General features: G+C 39.1%; 1 protein-coding gene across 6 annotated transcripts in view; it reads right to left on the reverse strand.

Annotated features, from left to right (window-relative positions):
• Positions 1-17878, reverse strand: part of USP8 (ubiquitin specific peptidase 8) — a 28079-nt gene extending 10201 nt beyond the window's left edge. For 3 of the 6 annotated variants that reach the window (XR_004498900.1, XR_004498899.1, XM_015638627.3), the window contains exons 1-15: positions 17743-17878; positions 13048-13218; positions 12248-12392; positions 11679-11764; positions 8973-9117; positions 8320-8377; positions 7436-7580; positions 7011-7173; positions 5737-5881; positions 5366-5559; positions 3655-4260; positions 2370-2450; positions 1678-1758; positions 1047-1309; positions 221-433 (exon numbers count right to left, since the gene is read on the reverse strand). Coding sequence is in view for 3 of the 6 variants with exons in the window: in XM_015638627.3 (XP_015494113.1) it covers positions 221-433; positions 1047-1309; positions 1678-1758; positions 2370-2450; positions 3655-4260; positions 5366-5559; positions 5737-5881; positions 7011-7173; positions 7436-7580; positions 8320-8377; positions 8973-9117; positions 11679-11764; positions 12248-12392; positions 13048-13151 (2429 nt within the window). In the remaining 3 variants the exon portion in view is untranslated. Of the gene's footprint in view, positions 1-220; positions 434-1046; positions 1310-1677; positions 1759-2369; positions 2451-3654; positions 4261-5365; positions 5560-5736; positions 5882-7010; positions 7174-7435; positions 7581-8319; positions 8378-8972; positions 9118-11678; positions 11765-12247; positions 12393-13047; positions 13219-17742 lie in introns of those variants that run through there. The other 3 variants (XM_015638625.3, XR_004498898.1, XM_015638626.3) reach the window with 3 other exon arrangements.
• Between the last annotated feature and the right edge of the window lie 1726 nt (positions 17879-19604).

Here is a 19604-nt window from a genome sequence, read left to right on the forward strand (position 1 = left end):
TATATTTTTTGAACATGGTGATCATAATTTAATTACCAGGTAATTCTTGTAATTAATTATTATTATGTAATAGTAAAACCTATTTAGTGACACACATGAATTTTGAAAATGTCAAGGTGCTTAAAAGTTAACATTTGTCTCCTACTTAAAAAAACAAACAGCCCCACTAAGTGATCTTCTTGAATTGGCAAGTATGAAGGTAGACGAGAGAGACTGTTACCTGTTAATATCAGCTTGATACAAGTTTCTGTTGAAATACTCAGCCAGGTGAGGTGCATTGCACAGACACTGTAATATGGAATTCATGTAGCAAGTGTTCCCTAGATTACGAAGTCCTGTCAGAGCTGGTCCCGATCCCCCAAACACAGGATTAAGATTCCGAATCTGCGATGCAGAGAGCCTGGAAATTTCTGCTTTAGTGTAACAGGCAGGTCTATAAGCAAGAAATTATTTTTTAGGAGTCTCAGAGTTGACAAAGTTGTGCACATAAACCAAGAGACATCACACCTCACCTCACCACCCACAGAGACTGGACCATCCTGGCACCAAATACCATCATTTACAGTATTCAAAACCAGCCAATGCAACAGTGAGAAATCCATACACACTGGCCTATAACAAGGCTGAGTTTTAGGCACCATCAGTTGCAAGATTTATGGGGTTTTTTTCCTTTATTTCTTTAATCCACAGATGAAAAATTAGCTGTGTAATACAGTTTAAAATCTGAAAACTTGCATTTCACAAACTGTCAGAATATAGTCTTTTAGTATGTTAATACAAATAACAGAACTTAAAAAGCAATTGTCATCTAATAAATAGACTGTAAGCTCTGAAATTCCTCCTAATACGTAACTATTGTATTGATTTCTCGAAGATAACTGCTCTGTACATTGAACTTCTAGCAAATAAAATTTCAAGCTACTACTCTTGCATCCTTTCAAACCCACTTAGAAAATAGTAATGAATTTCAGTTGCTTAAACACAAAGAAAGTCCTTTGTGCTGTCATACTGCCCGACTTGTGATCTAACTTATCAAACAAACATACTTATTGTCACGATTGACTGCAGGAGTTACAGGAATTCTTTTCTTGTCTTCCTCCTGAATGGCTTGGGTTATGTCTGGGGATGAGTAGGAGCGCTTCAGTTTGGAGTGTTCCCTCTCCCGTTCAACAGTCACCTTTGGCTTGGCTTTCCGAGTTGGAGGAGTTGATGGAGGAGTGGCTGGAGGAGCCATTTCTGGGGGGTACATCTGAACAGTATTTGTTGGCGAGTGATAGTAACGATAGGTTCCAGTGATGTCATCTAGGAACTTGGGGAAAAAAACCCAAATAGTTTCAAACCCAAGTGAAAATCCATCATTAACTTACCTAGCAATAAATTACTATAAGAAGAGCGGTAGTTTTTCAGGCATTGGGATATTAAGTTGTGACTGGCTTCAACATTCAATGGATTAAATTTAGTAGAAGGGAGCACTTTCACCAAAACACCTATTTAACAGCAAATACCAGGAACAGCAGATAAACTGTCCTAGTTTCATTACAAATAATATTAAAATTCAGAAAGCAACTGTGTGGAAGTTAAAGGGGAATAAACAAGATCTTATTAGAAATAAGACATAACTGAAATACAGGACAAAACTACACAAGACAGTTTGAGTTTCATATCAGAAGGAGTTACCTTTACCCAACCTGCAGGCAGCCCTGGGACTATCCTTCCCATTTCCTCACTTCGTGCTCTCATTAATGGCTCCCGCAGGGACTAATAAACAAAGAGAAAAGTAAGGTATGTACACAGTTACCTATGCAGAGCAACAAGCTGCCTGTGACTTCTCTATGGAGTTACATGATTCAGTGCAAACACTACAATAAATCCTTGACTACAGACTGAAATACAATGTATTGTAATGGTAATTTAGTATTTTCTATTGCTTAATCTAAACAAAACCCATTTGTTGACACGTTCCAAAAAACGAAAAAACAAACCTACCATTCAGTCTCACAAAAGTCTCAAAACTCATTTTTTTTTTCCCCGAAGAATCAGGAAATAGTAGGAGTATGTGCTTCTGTTAAACACATAAGGCTGAGCTTTTTTCTCTCTTAAAGTAGCACTTGAAGGTGTATGCATGAGATGATGAATGCGTGGAGAATGCTTATTAATGCCACCAGAAATACATCAAGACTTCTAATGAAAATTTCATTTTCATATGAATATGACAAATGAAAAAAAGCAACCAAACACTGTGAACATGGCATAGTCTTTTGTTAAGATGACGACTTAAAAAACTGAAATGAGGAATTTAACATAATATAACAATCATAAAGCATCATGTGCTTGATTATTTTGGCTACATACAATACATTTGTATTTACTTTAAGTCTTTCAGTATCTTGTTCAGAATCCTCTCTAAGGGGTCCTGGCTTTTGAGTTCCACTGTCTGGTTGTCCTTTTTGCTGCAAAAGATTTTGAGAGAAGGCTTCAATTTTCATCTGGCATGTCAGTAAAGAATGTTGATAAAGCAGAGTTATAATTTCTTTTTTGGCTGTTAAATGTATGTACCACAACAAAGTGGTTAAAGCAGGTAATTTTTATTTTTTCTATATAGTATAGGCAGTTCACTGGACTAATTTTTGAAACTGAATGTTGTATTACAGCTTGTTCTGTAGTTTCAACAGCTCAGAAATAAAGTGCAGAAGTTCCACCTACACTACTTTCCACCCTAAAAGTTGTAGGGTTTACAGTTTATTGTTAAATTTCGGCCTTTTTTCCCTTTCACCCCTCACTGGTCAAACCTCTCCATGGAAAAGGCACACTGTGAAGCCAACATGAATTTGATCATAGGCCATCATTTTGGGGTTACATGAAGTTGCTCTGTCAGTCAAAAGCTCATGAATGACTGTGCTAAATTTGCACAGGGAGATTTATTTTGACTTTCTTGTGCATCAGTATCTGATCAAATCACAAATGCAATTGCAAAAGCAGAGAAAAATATCCTAATGCACATTTGTGAGAAGTGGTTTTAAAGACGTCTGTTCCATTGTTAGCTTCGCGAGTGGCTCCTGTTTTATGATCAGATTTCTACATTGAGAAATGTTGCAATTTTTTTCAAGAATGAAGAAAGAAAGAACTGTGACATTCCCTTCCTTTCCCCTCAAGATTTGGAACTGGACCATTTTCAGCAAAACTTCTAGATGAGTGTGTTGCTTTGCTTCCTGTGCTAGGCAACACAATCCTGTTCTGCCAGTGTCTCTACAGCTGGGGGCATTAAAGGGTTCCTTTATGACACCTCTGTGTCCCTAACATCACATAACAATACCAAGCTGGTACAAGAGATAAAATACCACCAGGCTTCTATTTTTGAAATAGAGGGTTGCAGTCTATGAACCACCATCCCTTCTAGCTCCATGTGAAAAACTTTATTATCCTGTGGGGATTTCATGCTGCCCACGTACAAGAAAGAAACAAGCTTGTCTTGGGCAAAAAAACCAAAATCTATTTGTGTCTTGGTTTTAACTCTCTCCTCTACTTTCATGTAAAAAGTGGTCTAAATAAACATGCAATTATGTATTTCAAACTGCTAGATTAAAACTAGACTATCCAGCATGATTTAAGTGAATAATTACTTAATATTTGGTGATGACTTTCTTTTTCACTGACCTTGCCTGGAATCTGAGATGCATCACCCAGTGCCCGTTTCTGTGTTTCTGGTGTTCGAGTTCCCTTTTCTCTTTCTTCCATGGATATTTTGTCAATCTCAATCCTTTTTGCACCAATGTTTTCTGGTTCATTTTTAATTTGCTTTTTTGCTTCTACTGCTTCTCTGTGGGCTCTTTCTTGTTCCTTTTCCTCCTGTTCTCTTCTTACTTGTTCATCCTTCTCCTTCTGCTCTCTGTCCTCTTTTGATTGCTGTAGCTTTTCTTTGTGTTCCTTTTCCTTCTGTTCTTCTTTTGCCTTTTGTTCTTGTTCTTTTTCTTTTTGTTCTTGTTCTTCTTTTTCTCTCTTGAGCCTCTCTTTCTGTTCCTGTTGTTGCCTCTCTCGCAGTTCCTTTTCCCGCCTGTTTTTCTCTAATAAAGCAACAGTTTCTGCATGGACCCGACTTTTTTCTTCTTCTGTCAGAGTGCTCCTTGCATCACACACGGGTTTTGTGGAGCGGTCTGGAACTATTCTTCCATTCTCACCAGACTGGATGTCACTGACTGTACTTGGAGGTTTTGCTCTGTTATCATCAAGCATTTTTAGTGAAGGCTTTTTAGAACGATCCACCTGTAACACAGGTGCAGAACACAGAGTGCAGAACAATTCTCTCCAGCTATTACTACTCTCTTAGCTAAGCTCTTCCTAAGTGAGATTTATAAGATAATAAAAATGATAAAAAGTTGACTTCTATCAGACACAGTGGTCTCTCAATTTCATTAATTCTGCTCATTCAAACTGCTTGTTAGTAAAATTAGGTATTCATTCCAGGTGTGAACTAATAAACAAGCCCTAAAGAACCATAAGGACAGCATTATGCACTATGCAGCCCTCTATTTTTGAGCTTTCAAGGTGAACATTTTAGGGCAATCAGGCAGCCTAATTAGGGCTTGGCTCTCTCAATCATGTGACAAAGCACATGTTTAAGGCAGATCTGCATGGTGGGAAGGGGTATTTAAGAATGGCTCATGCTCAGATGTAGGCTAGTAGGTTGTTTTTGATGCTGAAGTGAGCATTCTGAAGAAATAAAAGCTGATCTGGTTCAGGGACAAACAGAAATAAAGTCTTTAAATTTTACAGTTTAGGGTCTCTTGAATGAAATCTATATTAAAGGCTGTAAGTGAAGAGCTTTTAGCCTTGTCTCCTAAGGAAAGTATTATTTTAGTGTAAAAAATATACAAAGATGTTTTTAGAAAGTTTTATTCACATGAAAGGAAGAAACAAATTCCTGTACTTTCACTACTGGGCTGAGAGTGACAAAAACCCTAAATGTTTTATTATTTGAAGGAAGATACAGTGGCTGGAAATCAGACCGTGGAATAGCCAAGGTAAGCCATGGCTTAACTGTGCTCTCTGTATTTCATCCTATGTTCTTTAAGATGAAAGGTTACTTATAAACTTTCTGAATTAGTGATCAATTGCTATCAAGGTCAAGAGACCTTGATTTCTCATGTGCTCTTGTAAAAACATTTATGAAAAGTTCTGCTATTCTGTTAAGTGTATTTAGTTTCATAGAATTCTGTAGATCGGTTACCACAGCTTCACAGACCATCAAGAGTGTGCACAAAGCTTAAACAAATGTATTGAGTATGTGGATTTAGAGTTCTGGGTGTGGTGGGTCTCTATCAGATTAACCATATGCTAACTGAAGAAAAGAACAGGTCAAAGAACTTACCTCAGGGATACTCCTTGTAACTGACACTGGATTAACTACAAAGGAACTGTTGGATTTTGGAACAGCAGCATCCTGTATGCTTGGTCTGTTAAGTGATTTTAGTCTCTCTTCCAAATTATCTCCCATTTCTTCATTTTCAGCAACAACAGGTGGCAAAGGAGCTGGCTCTTCCAGAGATGGATATGTAAAATCCACTGCAGGAGTAGGGACAGGAAGGAACTGTAAGACAACTCTCAAAGCAAAATAAACCCCCCATTCCAACCCAAAATTTAGTTTTTAGCCAGAACAAGACTTTCCTAAAACACATGAATGAATGAAAGACTCATCCAGTAACTACAAATGCTTGGTGGGGTGTCATCCTTTATACTTACAAGAAACAGTCACTGCTTCAGTCTTGCCATGCTGGGGTGGAGTTACTCTAGCATTTGTTGTATACTGGGGAAAACAAAGGAGCCAGTTTTCATAACCTCCCTCTAGAATTAGAGGTTCATTCTGCAGGATGGTTTTGCTTTCCCACTGTATAGAAAAAAAGTTTAAAGTTAATTGATTTAAAAATAGAAAGGAAACTTTCACAGCTTACTAGTGCTGTTGAAATTTCTGAGCCTAGATGTCAAATTAAGAGATTGTTTTCAAGATTTTTAAATAAGAATTAAAGAGGTTGCAAAAACAGGGATCCTCTCTGTGTTTGGAGAATGCCAAGCACAGTTTAGTTCTTGGCTCTGCCTACAAAAGAATTTCTAGTACAGAAAGAACCACTTACTGCTACTTCACATAACAATCCTCCATGCAGAAAAGTGTATTTGCCTCAGTTTCTTATCTGGTATGTTTGCTGAGGGATTAATAATTTAGACAGCTTTTTTTTTTAAATTTTCTGAAACCCCTTGAGAGTTCAGGCTTCAGACTGCCCTCCTCCTGATGTCCTCAGTACATGAACAAGACACAGAGAGTTTAGAGAATATTCTGTAAAGCAATAAAGAGAACTGCCTGAACTATTTCTGAATCCCAGTCCTGAATGTCAAGGTAACAGAAAGATTTGCAGTCTTCCACAAGAGCCACCACTATAGAGAGAAGGGACAACACAGCCATAGCAGGAGTTTGACTCAAAAATGTTGGGCATCTACTCACTGTAGAGTCTCTAAAAGTTATATTCAATAATGCAGAAAAGTTAACCTTGCTCAAAGTATTTCTGGAGCCTCCTTCATTGAAATCCCTCCATTGTAGGAAGCACCTGGATTGTACAGCAGCTGCCCTTCTCTGGCCTGCCTGAGCAGATGGCCAGCCAGTTCCCATGGATGAGGAATTACTGTTCTAGTACAGGAGAGAGGGTGACTGTTCCTGCGAAACAGGACTGTAAGTGCTTTCCTAAATAATTCTGTCAGCAAAGAACTTTAAGTTGATGAGCTGCTTGTTGAAGAGGTGAGTTGAATCATTCTGCTGTTTACCTGTTTAATAAATTATACTGTCCTCTACTAGAGTACAGTGTGAAACTTCAAACTACACTTTTGCTATCAAAACAAGCAGGCTGTGAAAACTCAACCAACTGAAGTGTCATTAAGGCCTCCATATATTTTGTAAATACAAGTGCTTCTAGACCTTATTTACTAAGATGAATAAATTAATTAATTAAAAGATGGAATTTGCCAACCTTAAAAAGTGCATCTTTCAGGCTCTGAAGAGTTGTTCCCAGCTTTAAGTCTTCAGCAGAACTAAACCAGTCTAGCAGTATAACATAATGGAATTGTCCTCTCCTCTTCCATGGATCTCTAGAATCCTCTGGGAGTCTAGCTTCAATTAGATAAGCAGTATCTCTGAAATGTATTAACAGGCATTTAAAGATTCATGTACAAGTAACATTTTGTCCAACAATATATAATCCATAAATGTTTATGTGCTTGGATAAAATAAATATGCATTGTCTTGAAGTCAGCACATGCAAGAACAGAGCTGTGCGCAGATACATCTCACCCAGTGCTACACAGCAGGGATTTTGACATTAGGTATACAAGCTTTAAAAGCATGTAATGTTTTTGAAAATGAAGTATTTCACTATCATTTAACATCATGAATTACCCAGGACGGATAGCTTCTTCTGGGACACTGATGGATTTTGGAATACAGGATTCCTGATAATCCTTTGATTTTCGAGCATCCATTATAAGCAATTCAGTATTTTTGTCTGACATCATTGCAAACAGTTTCTCAGGTGTGACTGCTCCTTGAAAGAGAGAAGCAATTACATGTAAGAAGCTACATTATAAATGAAAATAGCTATGGTGTCTGACTGGTGCAGTCAAGACTGCAAACAGATGAAACATAACTAAAAAGTCCCACAAAGTCATGGAGGTGACTCATTACAGTGTGGACCTTTTGCTCCCACTGCTGTAGTGATCAGCATCTGACCTGATTAGATTAGACAATATGATATACTGATATCCTATAATATACTGAGTATTTCAGTGATAAACAAGTTTAACTTACTGTGGTCTCATTTAAATCAAGCTATATAGGCAAGCATTTGTGTACTACATGCTGCAGACGTTCCTCTTAAGAACTCTAGAGAATATTTTCACATACTCATTACATGAACAAAAAGCAGAAGGTTTGAGGGGAAAGGAAAAAATTTGTATTTAACTCAGTAAGCTATCATATTTCAGCCTTGCCTATCAGCCATAGAGCTGTTTTTCTTTATAACCTGACCACTGCAGGACTAGTTCAACTTTTATTACTGAACAGTTGTAAAACTAACTACAGCTTTTTAAGTTTATGAGAGGTAATGAAGGCTATAATACAGAGCTAAATTAATTACTAATTTGTTATAACTGAAATGCAGGATACTATAATTTCATCAAAATATTTTAACTGCAGTAACTCCTGAGAAGAACTGAAGCTATGAGGTGATTAGTGGAGTCATACAGAAACCTTTTTCACATTTGTGTGAGCAATGCATGTCTTACCACTCAGGCTATCAGACTGATCCTTTCTTTCCAGTGAATGCTTCGTCTCACCATTAATCTGTATTATAAGGGGGGGGGAAAAAAAAAATTCAGTATGCAATTCTCAGAACTAAGGCAGCCAACAGACAATGACTCTCACGAAGCCTGAAGGAAACTGAAGGTCAGACAGTTAAGCCACAGGAAGAAACACACCACAAGGGAGCTGCTTCTGAAGATGTGCTGACAAATTAACTCAAGAGATACTAAGGTTGCTGCACTGCCTAGACAGAAAACAGTTACAAAGGTAACACAGCCTAGGACACCATCATCTTCCAGAAGAAATTCTTGAAGTATTTGTCGAGATATAAGTGTTTCCACACTAAAAAGTCAACCTTCTCCTAAAATGGAGACATATTATTCTTAACATCAGTTTGTCACCATTAGCTTGGGTTTCTTGCACGTGATTCTTGCACTAATTCTAGCATAAACAGAATCTGACTTTAATGTAAAACTCAGTCTATCTTATACAAGACTTGGAGGCTGCTAGGACTTCATGTATTCCAAAAATTAACTTACTTTGATTCTGAACTGGAAAGAGCTACTAGTAGAGACCAAATTCTAGATTGAAACTATACATTCAGAGTGAATTAGAGTTTGTAAACATCTTCACTTACCCTTTGGCTTTTTCCTTTGGAATCCACAGCACTTTCTGAGGAGTTTTTGCCTGAGCTCTTTCCATCATCTTTTGGTTCTTGCTTTTTCTGCAGCTCTTGTCTGTCCCTCTCTTCAAGTTTTTTCCGAACTTCAGCTTCCTCGTATCTATTGGAGGGAAAAAATGCCTTTTTTTTCAATATTGTGGTTTTGGCTAACCTTGGATTATTAATATAAAAATCACAAAGTCTTCAGGCAAAAATTTTAAAAAAAGTATTTAGAGTTAAAAAGTTAAAGTATTTTGTATTCCAATGAATTCCATTTTTCTTCCTAACTATGTGGTCCTATTTCTCACACTTTTGGGCTGGTTTTCTTATTGTTGAATCTTGGTTTGAGTCCTATTACATAGCCACTGATTGTGAAGTTCTTTTTTTCTTTAAACCTGGGGTCATGCTGAGCTATGGTATCTCTGAATGTATTTTACTTTCCACAGAAAAGGGTAGGCACTAGTGACTGACAAGTAAACTCCAGTATATTACAACAGTCATCCCAGGTTATTTTATTTTGTTTTGCAATGGAGCCAGTGAGGAGTTAAGTTAGCTTAGTTATCTAAATTTGCTTTTTCTCAGAAGCTGTATCAGAACTACTCATACAGTAATCACCTTCAGAATCTAAGTTGACTCCATGATCTGCTCACCTGTGTGCCTGGTGCTTGTTTCAAACACTGGGCCTACAGGGAAGCCAATGCAAGAACCATGTTCACTCAGGAGTTCTGGGGGATGAGGTCTTGCATACAGCTGTCCTTTTTATAAAGCCTTAAGACTTGAAAATTACCCTCCCAGCCTTTCACCACTGGAAGGACAATCATAGTATTGTAAGCCAGTGACCTCCAAACTGCAGTTTTCACATCACCCACTGGAGGTTTGTACAGTCACATCATTGTTCAATAGCATTACATTTAATACAGCTGAGAAGTTTAAGCGTTACTGGTATCATAAAACAAAAAAAGTTTGACCTAACAATTTTGATGACTGAACCAAGAAGTAAAACATGAACACCGAACTGTGTTAGTAAGTGCTCACTTTAACCAGATGTTGCGTAATGAGGGTTAAAATAACAATGACAATACAGCTGTATTTGAGTCCAAAAGTACTGTGTTAATAACCCAGATGATTCAGCCAAATTCCACCTCCAAGTCTACTGCACTAATTGCCCACTAAGAGGAAGGAGGCAGCATTTTATTTTTTAAACAGGCTTCTTGATTTGGTATAGGCATTTTAAATCAGAACTGAGCATTTTGTTCCCACTTGGAGTTAATGACACTAAAGCATATTTCAGATTTTAGTTTAATTTGGTCAGTATGAAATATTTACCTATCAATTTCTCATTTACACTTCTGAAACACACAGTCAGTCATTCACATAGTGCACATAGTAAGCATTCCTGCCCCTACACAAGTTTCAAGCAGCTCCACTTTTAGTTAACAATTAACATTAAAACTATTTGCTGGCCTACGGCCTGGGGAAGAAATCATACAAATAATTTTCTTGAAACTACTTCTGTAGTTACACAGGAGTCATGTTTCATTTCTGTTACCTTTAAATATTTACACATTTTGCCAGAATAGTTAAGTTACTCTGTCAACTTCAAAACTCTGTTCCTTTCATAAAAAGACATAAGTTATTTAAACAACAAGTCCCTACTTTTGAGCTTCTCTGATTCTATCAACATTTACTCTTAAAGTGAGTTTGTAGTTCTGTTGAATTGTAAGACTCACCAAGCATCTAAAGATTGCTTCATACACAGCATCATGAGACATCTTTGTGAAGTCCCTCTTCACATACGTGTAACTACACTCACAGTTCACCTGAACTAACTTTATAGATTTAGCATAAAAATCTATGAAGGGCACAAAATTACACTTTCACAGAAATACTTGGGAGGATGAGGGTAGGACATGACACTTGTGAAGGGAAATGTGCCCAGCTGCAGAGAGAGTTAAAAGAGTGAGAAAGTCTTGCTAAGGATGCAAGAAGCAGAGAAGGCTGGAAGTAACAACTACTGTGCTAAATACCACCTAAAGATAGACCCTACCTTACAACTTCTTACTAACACAATTTTGTGGCTTATGGCATAAAGATGTAATTTGACAGCTGTCAATCAGGTACCCAAAAGCCCAATAGCATCTGTTCATTTGCATACTGACAGAACTGTGCATTCCATATAAATGGCTGCAGGTGGCAGAGGAAAGGTGTGGCTAAAGAATCAAAAGCTGGCATTTCTTAGTGTAAACTACATCCAGACAAGGAGGACTTTTTAACATTTCTGATTATTAGGAACATTCATTAATATAATTGGGTTCACATGACCTTATGATTAAAAGGTTGTGGAGGAAATTGCTCTTGATCATTTCTACTGCATATGTACTTCAGACCTTGCGGTTTCTTTTTATTAGTCAATAAACAAAACTAGGAGACACTGACAACAAACCAAAGTTACCAGGAATTATCAGACAAGTGTATAAAATGACAAGTTATTGGAGCATGTGGCAGTGAAAATTATTTCTAGTAAAAGACTTCTGGGAATAAATTTAAGTTTTCAAGAATTTCAGGTACCTATGGTTAACTCAAGTGCAATTGCTTACTACTAAATAGCATGAAAACCTGCACTTGGTACAGGTACAGGCTCAAGGTATAAACAATGTCTTAGCCATCAGTTATATTACATACCTGAGTTTAAGGCTGTCTGACAGTATTTCAGCTTCATCGAGAGCTTTTTTTAAATTTGTAGGTCCAAGAATTGAATGAAAATAATCCTAAAATGACAAGAATCACATCACATAAATATACAGTTTAATAATGACTACTTCTATGCATGTCAACAGTCACTATTGTATGGACAATTGATATTCTAATGATATTAATGTCAACAAAAGGAACTGCTTTGAATCAAAGTATTTTCCATTTAAATATGAGTTTGTAAGTAAAATTGTTTTAAAACACTAAAAAAGGCTAGACAAAGCAACTTCACCAAAAAAGTCTGACTGGTGTAAATTACTGGAATACCTTTCCATGTAAAAATATTCACAGATCTGACAATTTATATAGTTCATACATTAAAAGAAAACTGTAAAAAAATTAACACCAGACTTGTCAAAAAACAGGAAAGAAAAAATAGCACCATAAGTGAGTCAGTTTACTTAATATCAATGTGGTCCTTTGAATGTGCATGAGTGTAATTCTCTGTACTTGTCATACTTTGACCAACACCGAAGAGATTAGTCAGAAACCTTTTATACCTGTTGCTGCTTAAAATCAGGTCTCTTTCTAATAAGATTATAAACAGCCACATATTTCATATATAGGATGTAAGCTTTTTCTTCATCTCCATCCAGTCTGCTTTCCTCTGCTGCCTTGAAAATCTTAAGGGCACTCTGTACATAACTGAAAGCAAAAGAAGAGTAAAGCACATCACTGTTGACTTGTCCCCAAACATCTTTTCATTACAAGATGCCATCTTAAGTGTTTACAGACTTCACCCATATATTAAGCATTTGATTTTACGACTTTAATATAAAACTTTAATTAAATGTGAACTGCAATCATTCCTCCAAATAATGTTTATCTTTGCTAGTTTGTTTACCAGCCTTATTTAAAGTCTTCCATAATTAAATACCACAGTGAGATATGGAAAAAGGAACTCTTCCATTCTAAGAAAAGCTTTTTTTTTTTTTTCTAGGGTAAACTAATTCATAGTAAGACAAAATTAAATCATTGATTGTCTAAAAATGTTAGAGGCAAAGCATTCAGACACTATCTAAAGGTTTTATCATTTTTACAGATTTGCATTTATATAGCCTTTCCTCTAAGTACACAGATTTTCATGGGCATTGTGCTTTGTCCAAGTCATGTTTTGGCACTATGTCAAGTGACCTTCTGAAGGCAATAAGCATATTCAATGTCACAGTTGAAAGCCATATATAAGACTATTGAAGATTTCTTTATCTAGCAGAAATAATGAAGGAAATTTAGATCCACAACAAATTTGTTCTGGAAAAAATATTAAGTATTCATTTAAAATAAATTATAACATATATACCTTTTTGTACTGGTCTTTTCAGGTTTTACTTCTGTCTTCTTGTTGAGATCTTTCAATGAAGTAGAGAGGTATAGCTCCTTAGGTACAGATGCCACAGCAGGCATGTTAATATTGTTACTTATGTCCCTTCTAGGTTGTTACAGCTTCTTATAAGTCTCTATCAATATTTTTCTGGAGGAAGAAAAAAGGGTAGGAAGAGCCAAATTATATTCCAATTACTTTTAATACAGTAGTCATAAGTTACCTGTGTAGGTTTATTACCTAATTCATCTCACCTTATGTGAGCTAGCAAACAGTGTCCGAACAATTAACAGTGTAATTTAATCCTCCCAAAGTGAGATAATTATTTGAAATCACTGCAGGTAATTTATCAAGAATGTCCAGCAATATGGTGCTAACAGAAAAATAAAAAAATAATAAAAAATGCTGACTCATGAATGTTCAAAATCATCATATCCAGCAAATCTATTCTACTGAAATGCCATTAAGTATACTATCAAAAATTAGCTGACTCCTCTGTACTCTGCAAATACACACTATCTCCTTTGAAAAATGACTTCTAATGTCTTGCTAAGAGATAAGCTGAGAACAGGAAGGCTGCTACCATTAAAGTCAACTGAAATGTCTTGGACATTCTGTAGTGTTCTACTCCTTGGTGCCATTGACTTTGTGCTTTCATTTGAAAGTGCTCTCTGGGTAGCTATGAAATAGTTAAGCAGAGTTTGATCACAAGGGACTGTTACACCATGTTATCTGAGATAGGGAAGTCCATGAAGTTTCCTGCACCTAACTAAAACTCTGCATCTAGTACACAGTGAGCTGTTTTAGCCTTGGGGGTGACAGAGCAGGAACTGAGCTCCCTCACAAGCAAGTGGTGAGACATTAAGATGTGTGTGATACTGAAGGAATTAAAGGGGGACTCATTAGAAGAAAGACACTCAAATTCTATGTGCATGTTATTTCCTAGTAAAGAAAAGAAAGCCACATGGCTTTTGACATGATGAAGGTAGAGCATTTCCCTTTCAATGTGATGATCAGCATGACAAGTGTGACCAAAAAAACCAGCCAGTGACCTCAGAAGGAAGTTTCACCTGACCAAATTGATCAGTAGCTGACTGCCACTGAATGAGGTAGTCTCAGTTTCCCTCCCTCTTTCTCATGCTGCTTTGGTACTTCTCCAACCTCTTATTGAGCTAATTCAGCCTGCTAAAGAAGCAGAAAGGCTACACAGCTTGTGCAAGGGCAGCAGTCGACATGTGCAGTCAAGAATGAAAAGCTATGGTGGGAATGGGATCCCTTCCCAAGGCTCATAGCCGTTGTACTCCTTGAAGTATTACTGAACAGAGTATGGTCTAGGAACTGGTTATCAAACAAAGACGCTAAGTTAACACAAACCTTTGGTGTAAGGTCTGGTATGCCAAGGTCAGACCAAACAATATCTACAAAATAACTTACTGCTTGAACACAGATGCTGTATTTGCTCATTTCCAACTATGTATCAGCTTTCTAAAACTGAAAAATTAGTTAAACTTCCCCTCTTAGGAGACTAAGTTCCAGATAATTCTATAAAGTAAGTAATAAGGTCCTCAAATACTATCTTTAATACATAAAATTAAAAATATATCCCATACCTCACTCATCTTAAAACATTGTCTTTTCTGTATTGTGTCATACATTCAATTGTAATTTTCAGGGAGACACTTAGGAGCCAAAAACAAGGCAGGTAATTCATTAGACCTGCATGCAGTACAAACAAAACACAGACACCCCCTGCCCCAAAGAAGACATTCCCAGTATAAAAGCCTTTTATCCTAAAACAAAGACATACTTTTTGCAACCTCATAAAGAGAGGCTTCAAATTCACTCTTATTAAGATTTTAGTATTGCTCATCTCATTCTACCTTCAGAGCATGCCTTTACCTGGCTGGTTTTTTCTCCATGGAACCGTAAATAGACTTTTCCTTTGAAGCTTTAAGTCCTTTCCAAATATATCTTCAATGTTTGCTCTGTTATGTAACCAGTATTTTCTTAATCTTAAGTGGCAGCATTTGGTTGTGTTCTGACAGAATATTGTATCTAAATACGCAGTCTGAATAAGATATGCACATAGCATTAGAGTGCTGTGTGCATATGAGCAAAAAAAGCTCAAGATTATGTGGAAGATGAACCATTTAATGATGTCACTAAATTCTCAAGTGTTACTGACACACCTTGAAAAGGGCAGATATTCTGGAACATCATCTATACAAATGCAGAACAAGTAAATAAAAGCCAGCTCGGAGCTTTGACCTGAAACAAAAATTGTCTTTCTACATTTTCTTGTGGTCACTAAGTTATAACTGCAGGTCTTTAAACTGCCATGCAAGCTCACTGCTGAACTTTTATTTTCTGATTAAAATAAATTTCTATACCTTTTTTAAAAAAATTAAATCACAATTAAACTTCTAACCACAGTATCTGATGAATGAGGTATTACTCTGACCTCCTGCGGTACCACAATTCACACATTTTGCTGCAGTGAAATGAGAAAGAATGGATAAAGAACAACACTTTCTACACTTTTAAAAAAATCAAATTCTCAACCACACAATCGACATACACAAAGCATATGTCATTAGTGAGATTTCAGTTACAGTTTCTAAGTAATTTTTCTATACAGAATCTTAATTTTGGATCCGTAACTAACATTTTCAGGTTTATGCATTACAAATCCCTTAACTGGATTTTCGTTACTACAGACTGACCACTGTTGTCTGACTACTCAGTCTTGGCTCTTAAGGACCCTTAAAACCTCTTAAGCTTCTACTAAATTTTAAGATATGCTTTACCTCAATTTTTCCTCATATTCAAATGAACATGACTTATTTCCTTCATTTTTGAGCAAGCTTTGGGAAGACTATGGCTTCAGAGTCCAAATCAGCTCTTTCACTGATAAATACTGCCACCTGAATTTGAACACGTTTTTTTTTGCAGATACCAGATTCCTTCTGGCCTAGTCTCAGGGGAGGAATCCAGCAAAATCCAGCTGCACAAATACAGTTTGGAACTAGTCAACATAAAAGAAAACCACATCATAAAACTATGAATACAAGGGACGGAAGAAGCTGAATAGCTAAACCTACTATTAGTCAACACTGTGAGGAAGGAGAAACAACCTATTTCACCTTTGTCAACTTTTTTCTTAAAAACTAAGATCAAGCTCAAAACCTGGGACCTTTGCTACCCCTGGCTGAAGTATTATCTCTGGCTCCTTTTTCATACCTATGAGTGCTGAAAACCAGGCCAATATCCCAAAAGTATAAGTGAAGTCATGCTTGTATGTTTATGGGCATTTAACATACTTAGAATGGATAGTTTTACCCTGACAGGGAAACATACCTGTTGGTAACAGGTTTTTCAACATCTAATTATCAGGCCAGTTTTACTAAGGATATGAGTAAGCTTTAAGTGGAATGACTACAGAAAGAACAATGCATAGAAGCAGTTACACTGCAAGCAGTGCACACACTAACACATTGTGAAATACAGGTACAAGTACTGTGCATTACCAATTCAGGTATGTAATAAAGTATTATCCATTTACTTTTGTCTCTAGCATTTGAAAGATTAAGAAATTGATTTGTCATGAGCATTAAGTTACTCAGTTTTCTCAGAATTTTTACTGTCTACACTTAGCACACAAGAGCTGGTTTTGTTAAGATTATCATTGTAAGTCTTAGAGACTGAGAATTTTACTATGATTGAACTACACAATCAGCATATTTAGTTCTGTGAGTCCTCTAGCTCTCTTCCAGGCTCTAGTATTGTTAGTACTACAGGCCTCGGTCCTGTAATTTAAAGTACATAGGACGATTATAACCACTGAGTCGTCTTATGGCAAGCTCATGATGCTCACAGAGTACCCAAACTCTCCCCATTCTTCTGGTTGCCACCAGTCACCAGAGCAGCAACACATCACGGGTCTCTCCCCGGCCTCGCACCCTGCTGAAACCTGCCAAGCCTCGCAACGACTCTCTCCACACAGAGAACCCTTTGACAGACAACCATCCAACAGTTTCACTGACACCGAGAGGAACGAAAGACACTATAAAGTTTTTTTAAAATAAATACACTAGAATTTCTGCAGGAAGTTTGAAAGTTATTCTAAATAAAACCACAAATAGTTCCACTTCTAATTTAAATAAACGAACTTTTGCAAGGTACGCCTTGCAGAGGTGATAAGAAGCCGAGGAGGTGACACAGAGGCAGAAAACTCCTTCAAGTTTCTAACCGGGCGGTCAATAGCGCTGCGGCGGCCCGGCCGGGCTGTGGCAATCTCCATGACACCGCAGCTCGCCGGCCGCAGGAGTGCGGCACTCTGGGAAGCGCCGCTTCCCTGCCATCTTCCTCCGGCCGCTCTCGGCCTCGGCGGCGGCTCCCCGGCCCCGCTCGCTCCGCACCCTGGCCGGGCTGGGGGACTGCGGGCTGCCCAAGGTCACATCGCCGGCTCTCCGCCGGGCCAGGCCCGATTCTCCCCGCGCGGCCCGGATCGGCTCCCCCGTCGTCCGCAGCCCCTCGAGGGCCGCTCCCCCGCACGGCGGGGCTGGGCCCGGGGATCCCTCCAAGGGCGCCCGCCCCTCCCGTCACTGCCGGAGTCCCCCTGCCCCGCAGGCCTCGCTCCCCGCCGGCCCAGAGCCGCCCCGGCCGCGCACTCACCGCCGCGGGGACTCGCTGCCTCCGCCCGCCGGCCCGGGGCAGGCCCATGTCCGAGCGCGGCTGCCGAGAAGACGCTACGCGGCCATGGCTGCTAGGGCGGAACTCAGCGGCGTTCCTCCTTCCCTGCTTCCCTCCCTCCTGCCGGGCCTCCGCTCCCCGCGGGGGCGGGGACTGTCACGGCCCTATCCGTGCCGCGGGGCCGGCTCGGGCCGCGGGGTGTGCGGGCAGGTTCTGGCTCTGACGGTGTCTTGTGGGCCCTGTGGGGCGCGGAGCGCTGGGTCGGGCGGGGAACGCAGACCCACACCCGCCGCGGAGCTGCCTCGAAGCAGGGGTGGCTCTGGGGACGGTGTGAGGGGAGGGAGACGCGGGTGACCTCGGCCCGAGAGCAGCCGCCGGCCCTGCGTGTGAGCCCGAGGTTACCTGCCGTGCCCTGCCAGCCTCCGTGGGCTGCTGCCCCGCCGCGCCTGGCTCCTCGTCTCTGGACCAGATTTGTTACCTTGGCCAAGCCACTAAGATCGGGCTCTGGGGTCTGTCACATTTTGTAGGGTATCCCAGCGTTTGTATGGAGTGTTAAACTGCTTCACTGCAGTGTGCAACCTGGTGTGGGAAGGCGAGACGCCTCTCTTTATAAAATATCCTATTTTTAGTCTGGAAAAAACTGGATTGAGGGCACACTCCAAGTTTTTCTGTTAATGACAGTGTTTTCTGTGCACCTTGTGTTACTACAAGCATCGTACCTCAGGGATGGCAGGTATGTGTGGTATGGTCATGCTGGGAGAAGGGGAGAGGCTGGTGGTGTCACGGAGATCTTACACAAATGGAGATACTCTGTGCTGCCACAATCCTAGACTGTCCCCTAACTCTGTTGACGGGTGAGGGGATTCAACAACTGCATTTCAACCTGGTGCTCAGTTTTGCCAGTGGAAATGTCTTGTGAACTGCAGCAGTTTCTGTCAGTGACTTTAGAAAACAGGGAGGTGTTGGAGCCTAAATAGGGAAGTTTAGGTAACATGGAGATGCCTGTCTTCATGTAGTCTTCCAAAATACTTGATTCCTTGCCCAGGAAGCTGAACTGTATCACAGCATCTAGTGGTACAGTAACGTTGGTTGGTACTGGGCACGTGAAAGGCTCAGACAATTTCTCCATCTGTAGTTCTCAGTGTGCTTGAGTGATCAGGCATGTGAAAGGTTCTACTAGAAATGAGAAGAGTTCTTTGACTTCTATATTGCGCAGAAAGGTTAATACTAAAGTAAGTTGATAGATTCCAACAACTCCAAGCTGAACTGAACATTAATAACACCACACTCATGAAAGTGCCTTTTTCAGACCTGCTCTATGTGTTTTAGCCAGGGTGGGTGATAGCAGAAAGTTATGACAAGATGGAAGGGTAAGTCCACTGATGTCAGAGCTTGGGATGTGTACAAATTAATGTTGACTCTCATACTCACCGCTGTCAAAACTGGACTCAGAGAACCCCTTTTATTGTTTCTCTTATATGAAAAAACTGTGTGATACAATCTTTGGTCTTACTTGTATGGACTAACCCCAGCCATGTATAGAAAAGTGTTGGGGAGGAGCTGCCTGTGCAATTAGCTTTACCCCACTCTAGAGCTTGTTAAAACATGCTAATAATGTTGATTACATTATAACGTGCTGTGGTTGCCTCGGGTTAGAACACATTTTCCTATCAGCACGTATGTTCGTGTGCAGCAGTATTATATAAATTTTAAACAGTAAAAATTGGTGTGCTTTTTAGTGGAATGTATTAGATTATTTAGCTGAAAAAAATATTACATTTTCTAAAGTGGGGTAAAATATAAACCAGGTACTTCATAGATGTGAAATGTGCTCTGAGTTGCCT

The sequence above is a fragment of the Parus major genome, chromosome 10 (genome assembly GCF_001522545.3).
Source record: "Parus major isolate Abel chromosome 10, Parus_major1.1, whole genome shotgun sequence".
Classification (NCBI taxonomy): Eukaryota; Metazoa; Chordata; class Aves; order Passeriformes; family Paridae; genus Parus; species Parus major.